General features: G+C 37.9%; 1 protein-coding gene across 1 annotated transcript in view; it reads left to right on the forward strand.

Annotated features, from left to right (window-relative positions):
* Nucleotides 1-262: 262 nt before the first annotated feature.
* The window catches only part of LOC107576074 (uncharacterized), an 8,721-nt gene continuing 1,685 nt past the window's right edge, over nt 263-7,298 (forward strand). Inside the window, exons 1-2 of the mRNA XM_016262341.1 lie at nt 263-305; nt 4,437-4,766. Of these exons, the coding sequence (XP_016117827.1) occupies nt 263-305; nt 4,437-4,766 (373 nt within the window). The remainder of the gene's footprint in view (nt 306-4,436; nt 4,767-7,298) is intronic.

Genomic DNA, 7,298 nt, shown 5'->3' on the forward strand with positions numbered 1-7,298 from the left:
ACTCATGTTAAGCTATACATCAGGCACATTTTCTACCTGTTTTCTTTCTAAATCTTTCTTTCTTTCTGAATGCATGCGGTTTGAAATGCTGAGAGGATGTTCAGATAATGCACACAATGATAGACGGTGTGTGTTTGTGTGTTCTTGAGAGTGTGAGGCCGGGGGCCAGTTTCTTCTCACAACCACAAATAATTATTCTGAGAACCTGTTAGACTCAAACCTGTGATATATATCTGAAATGAGAGTTTCCAGAACCAGCATGATGTTCTCTCATCTGTGCGCTCTCCTCTTGTTTATCCTGTGCGGTAAGTAACATTTCAGCACATTTTTTAAATTACTAAATACTCTACATTTTGTATTGGCAAACATTTACATTTTTTTACCTTTCTGTCTGTCAAGCTTAAGGAAATGATATTAAAAACCATTAACAGAATGAAGATTTAGAGCAGTGTGTGTATATGCTCAGAGCCCAGCCCACCATCTCCCCGATGCATGGAGCGCATGCCCGAGCCCACCACTGACGGAGAGCCAGAGCCCGCCGCGACCGACGAGCCATCGCCAGAGAGAGCGACAGAGCTGAGGATCGCCGTGTGTGAGCCGGCAACAACGCCTGCCACGAGGGAGAAAGCCACGGATGGTGTGAGCGCGGAGAGGAGCTCCGCCCACTGCACCGCGGCTGAGGGTGAGCTGAGTATGGCGCTGCAGAAGTGCCAAAATGAAGAGGAGTGGGCTCCAGTCCCCGAATCCAGTTCTGAGCGCCCTCCAGTGCCTGCTCCTAGAAGGCGCCCTCTAGTGTCCTATTCCAGCGTTCAGCCTAGAGGGGCCTCCTGATCCAAAGTTTAGCCGAGACAATATCAGTGATGGAAGGAGATTCTGTTACTCTACACACCGATGTTACTGAAAAAAAGAGATGTGGACGTTTATGCTTAAATTCAGAGAATCTTCTGTAATCTACAATCAGATCCTCTCTATATATATGACGTAAAGAATATAATGAAATATTCAGAGGCAGACTAAAGATAGATGAACAGACAGGATCTCTGACCATCACAAACATCAACAAATTACACTCTGGACTTTATAAACTACAGATCATCAGTGGAGTGATCAAACACATGAGCTTCAATCTTGCTGTCTATGATGAGTAAACAGCAATAGAACTAATAAAACGATTTGTTCAGTCTATGTGGGATAGTGAAGGCTGTGTCAGGAATTGGCTTAATGTGAAAGTTTTCATAATGAGAAATGTATATAATTTTGTATATCAAAAACTGCTGCATCAAGATACCACATTGCCCGTGCATGAATAGAATTCGGTCCAGAGCGTTTTGACATACAATTGTTATTTATTTGTCTATGAAAACGAAGGATCTTTACACAAATATTTTTCAATAATTGATTGTTTCCTGAATTGTATTTTGTTTCTTAGCTCTTCTGACTGTTCGAGTCATCAGTGTTTTTCCTCGAAACCCTTCAGTATCCAAAAGATCATCAGGCCAGAATTGTTCACTGCTGTGTTCAGCTCGACTGCAACATGAATTATTATAAATACAATTTTTCATTCACATACTCATTCACTTTGATGAAATGGTAGTAATAAACTGCTAAATGTCTAAAGCAAAAACTATGCAGTTGAACATGGTTGAAGAGTTATAGAAATAAAAAAATAGTTATAATATATACTATTTAATTATATTATTTGATATCAATAATGTTTATAAAACCGAAACATGTTCAAGATGTAGTTCATTGTAGATGAATCTGCCCACTTACTATAATCCCGATTTCCAAAAAAGTTGGGACACTGTACAAATTGTGAATAAAAAGGGAATGCAATGATGTGGAAGTTTCAAATTCCAGTATTTTATTCAGAATACAACAGATGACATATCAAATGTTTAAACTGAGAAAATAAGTTGATTTTAAATTTCATGGCATCAACACATCTCAAAAAAGTTGGGACAAGGCCATGTTTACCACTGTGTGGCATCCCCTCTTCTTTTTATAACAGTCTGCAAACGTCTGGGGACTGAGGAGACAAGTTGCTCAAGTTTAGGAATAGGAATGTTGTCCCATTCTTGTCTAATACAGGCTTCTAGTTGCTCAACTGTCTTAGGTCTTCTTTGTCGCATCTTCCTCTTTATGATGCGCCAAATGTTTTCTATGGGTGAAAGATCTGGACTGCAGGCTGGCCCTTTCAGTACCCGGATCCTTCTACGCAGCCATGATGTTGTAATTGATGCAGTATGTGGTCTGGCATTGTCATGTTGGAAAATGCAAGGTCTTCCCTGAAAGAGACGACGTCTGGATGGGAGCATATGTTGTTCTAGAACTTGGATATACCTTTCAGCATTGATGGTGCCTTTCCAGATGTGTAAGCTGCCCATGCCACACGCACTCATGCAACCCCATACCATCAGAGATGCAGGCTTCTGAACTGAGCGCTGATAACAACTTGGGTTGTCCTTGTCCTCTTTAGTCCGGATGACATGGCGTCCCAGTTTTCCAAAAAGAACTTCAAATTTTGATTCGTCTGACCACAGAACAGTTTTCCACTTTGCCACAGTCCATTTTAAATGAGCCTTGGCCCAGAGAAAACGCCTGCGCTTCTGGATCATGTTTAGATATGGCTTCTTTTTTGACCTATAGAGTTTTTGCCGGCAACGGCGAATGGCACGGTGGATTGTGTTCACCGACGATGTTTTCTGGAAGTATTCCTGAGCCCATGTTGTGATTTCCATTACAGTAGCATTCCTGTATGTGATGCAGTGCCGTCTAAGGGCCCGAAGATCACGGGCATCCAGTATGGTTTTCCGGCCTTTACCCTTACGCACAGAGATTGTTCCAGATTCTCTGAATCTTTGGATGATATTATGCACTGTAGATGATGATAACTTCAAACTCTTTGCAATTTTTCTTTGAGAAACTCCTTTCTGATATTGCTCTACTATTTTTCGCCGCAGCATTGGGGGAATTGGTGATCCTCTGCCCATCTTGACTTCTGAGAGACACTGCCACTCTGAGAGGCTCTTTTTATACCCAATCATGTTGCCAATTGGCCTAATAAGTTGCAAATTGGTCCTCCAGCTGTTCCTTATATGTACATTTAACTTTTCCGGCCTCTTATTGCTACCTGTCCCAACGTTTTTGGAATGTGTAGCTCTCATGAAATCCAAAATGAGCCAATATTTGGCATGACATTTCAAAATGTCTCACTTTCAACATTTGATATGTTATCTATATTCTATTGTGAATAAAATATACGTTTATGAGATTTGTAAATTATTCCATTCCTTTTTTACTCACAATTTGTACAGTGTCCCAACTTTTTTGGAATTGGGTTTGTACATACTAAAACATGAAATTGTTTTTCTTGACACAATCGTTGACACAAGGGTGTTTAAAATTTAAAATATAAATGTTTGATTACCTGTCTGGATGTGTATTAACTATTTGTTTATTAGTATGCCTGTTTCTAGCATATTGTCTGTTTTTAGTACTTATAAAGCACATATGAATGCCTTATTCTGCATTATCATATTGTAAATCCCTTACTCCATACCTAAACCTAACTACTACAACAACTACCTTACGGTTAAGCAGCAAATTAGGAGTCTGAGGGGGAACTTTTAGTTAATAGTGAGTACGTGTTCCCTTATCTAAAGCATTACCGTTTGTTCAGTATTTTCTCATTTAGAAGAATAATCTGTTTTATTTCACTCACTTACGTTTCAAGACAATTGAAAGCAGTTTGTCATGATATTGTGTGCGTGTGAACCAGAACATGTTGATGTTTTCGAGTCAGATCATTAGTTATTAAGGTCAGTAAATGTGGCGTCTGAGCTGAATGCATGTGGTTTAATGCACGCAATGTTAGACAGTGTGTGTTCATGAGAGTGTGAGATGTTGAAGTTTATTCTTTCAGCCACAAATTAACCCTCTGAAAGCCTGTTAGACTTAGAAATGACCTGAAATGAGAGTTTTCTGATGAAGAGCAATCGAGAATGGTGTTGAGAGGTTAATGCGGTTTAAGAAGATAAAGAACGCATTAAACTTTGTCCAGAGAGTGCAGTCAGAAATGAAAAGAGAACAAAGACCACTAAAACCAGTTCACTTTTCATTTAACAGTCTTTGTTTAGGAAATGGCTGTACTTTTGTTCAGGAAGTCGCTCTTCTTTGTCTGAAGTGACTCTCGGCTGGACGTCTGTATCACGATGTCCTCTCATCTGTGTGCTCCGATCCTGTTTGTTCTATGCGGTGAGAAACTTTAATACTTTTAATCATAAATGTGGTGCATAAACACAAGTGCATTTCCACAAAAGAAACAAAATAAAAAAACAAATACACATTTTACCTTTTAGGGGTGAATGATTATGTTTGAGGAAATGAGATTATAAGTCTCTGATGATAATAATGTGTTTTTATTTCTTCTGCAGGTGTGTTTGGTGGTGATACAGATGTAATGAAGTCAGTATCAGTGACTGAGGGAGATTCTGTCACTCTAAACACTGATGTTACTGAAGTACAGAGAGATGATCAGATACTGTGGATGTTTGGACCTAAAGAGACTCGTATGGCTGAACTCTATATGCACAGCATTGATATGTTTAGCAGTAATGGGACATTTGGAGACCGACTGCAGTTGGATTCTTTCACTGGATCTCTGACCATCAGAAACCTCAGAAGCACAGACGCTGGACTTTATAAACGACAGATCCGGAGCGACAGAGAGAACTCTGACAAGACATTCAATGTTACTGTCTATGGTAAGACAAATATGACTTCAACTCTTAGAATGTGTATAAATGGATTTTATATAAATGGCCCTGAAGCTAATAATGGCAGTCTGGCAGCGAATGGAATATGACAACACTAAAAATTAGGATTTGTTAAAAATAAAATGTATTTCCCAACTATTTCATGCCAGCAAACTGTAACCCAATATCCTTTAAGATAGGCTTCATTTATTACGTATTCCAAACCTCTCACAGCCATTCGTTCATGCCAAACAAATCAAATTAAACCTGTGCAAAGAATCACAGGAGCAAAGTGTTGTATCCTCTGAAATCCTTCAATGAGCACATTTCAACATGGAATATAATTTTTTTTTTCAACTACATGATTCATTTTCTAAATACCCAACATCATTAAGCACACGTCAGACCTCCGAAAAATCATATTTTCCCACCACATGCATTAACAACCTTTTTTTTTTTTTCAGATTCCGACAACTTTTTACTCAACCCCAAAACAAACAAAATGGGATTGGTTTAAAAAGGATTTTACACAGAACTTGTTATAAAACAAACATCTACTTACTGCTCATGTGTCCCTGATAACAATTTAATGATAACAAATGTAACATTTATCATATTTTTCAAATTTTTACAGGACTGAAGCTAAAAGTACACAAATTGTGTCTATGGTCTCTTTATTTTAGAAGTTTAACTAAAACCACAATTTTACTGTTTTAGTCCTTAACATGTCAGATAGTATTCAGCAAGAAATGCTTTCATTCTTAATTGTCTTCCCTATATTTTTCCAAAAATATTAATGTGACAAGGTGTGATGGGTTTGAAGACTGTAACGCATTTGAAGGTGTACATTGCCTTCAATTTAAATTTTTGGTTTTGTTTCTCTCTCATATTGTCCTCTTATTTCTGGGTCAAAATATCTGCATGCACAACATTGTCTTTCTGATGCAAATTTTGGTGAAATTTCTGTTGTAGGATGCTTGTCAAAGTTTAAGTGGACATAATCAAAAATACTATTTATAACAAATATGAGTTGTCATGATTTTGGTAAGTATATATTTACTGAAACATGACTATTTTTATTTTCATTAAAATTATTAATAAATGAAGTAACTCAACCCCATCACAAGTTTATAAACCCCAACAATGAGAAATACATACAGTGGTTGCTAAAATTATTAGAACACTAGTATTTTCACCAGCTAAAACTGGTTAAGTCAGTTATTTCTATTTTTGCTGTAATGTGTCAGTAGGAAACTGTGGCAACGTCTCCAAGATGCTTCAAGAGACCTACCTGCAAATCTACCTGAAAAACTATGTGCAAGTGCACCGAGGTCAAAAACTGCTTTAAACACAAAGGATGCTCACACCAAATGCTGATTTAATTTAGTTAATAGAAGTTAACTGAAAGAAAAACTGTATGACATTAGATTTGACAGCATCCTCATGTTACAGCATTTTTACACAAGTGCCTAAAACTTTTCACAGTACTGTAGCTTTGCAGGTAGGTCTCTTGAAGCATCTTGGAGACGCTGCCACATTTCTTCTGGATTGAGTCTGTCTCAGTTTATTGTTTTTTCATGTCATTCCAGACAGACTGGATGCAGATTAGATCTTTGTGTGGAGCACTGGCTGCTGTCAGTTTTTAGCTGGTGAATATAGTGTTCTAATAATTTTGGCCACCACTGTATATTTGTGACAGGGTTGTTGTTTTTCACTGAAAATGGCCACTGCTATTCATGTAGTTAGGATATTAGACCATATGTCAGCGATACAATAAGTACATATACTTATGGATTAAAATAAAATGCTGAAAAATAAGTATTTTCCATCTTAATTTTAAGTTGTTAAGCTTGACAGTACCCTCCCTGACTATTATATGCCTCACAAATATGAATAAAAAGTATGATATTACTAGCCATTTTCTGCACCACTATTAAAGGGGTCATATGATGCTGCTAAAAAGAACATTATTTGGTGTAATGAAATGTTTATGCGGTTTAAAGTAAAAAAAAAAACATTATTTTCCACATACTGTACATTATTGTTTCTCCTCTATGCCCTGCCTTTTTGAAACGCATCGATTTTTACAAAGCTCATCGGTCTGAAAAAGCGAGGTGTGCTGTGATTGGCCAGCTATCCAATGCGTTGTGATTGGCCGAATACCTCAAGCGTGAGTCGGAATTGTTACGCCCCTCACCATACTGTTGATGCCGGAGCGACGAGGCAAAAACATAAAACCCATTACAAACTAGGCATTTGTTGCATCCAGTGGGGACATAATTACTGATTATAATGACTTATACTGTCTTTTTACGCATTGCGTTGCATTGCATCGCGCCGTGTAAACATAAAACTCTGTCTGCTTTTGTGATCGGAGAAATGACAAACAACAAGTGCTACTCTACACTGCTCAAAACTCACGTTTGAATCATCAGTGGCAAATTCTTTAAATGAAAACGTACTTACGTGAGTCAGAACTGCCGGCATTGTAGTCTAACGTTACTCTCCCAGGATCAGTAAACAGTCCTCCATAAAATGTGC

Source organism: Sinocyclocheilus grahami, unplaced genomic scaffold, assembly GCF_001515645.1.
Source record: "Sinocyclocheilus grahami isolate Dianchi unplaced genomic scaffold, SAMN03320097.WGS_v1.1 scaffold3179.1, whole genome shotgun sequence".
Lineage (NCBI taxonomy): Eukaryota > Metazoa > Chordata > Actinopteri > Cypriniformes > Cyprinidae > Sinocyclocheilus > Sinocyclocheilus grahami.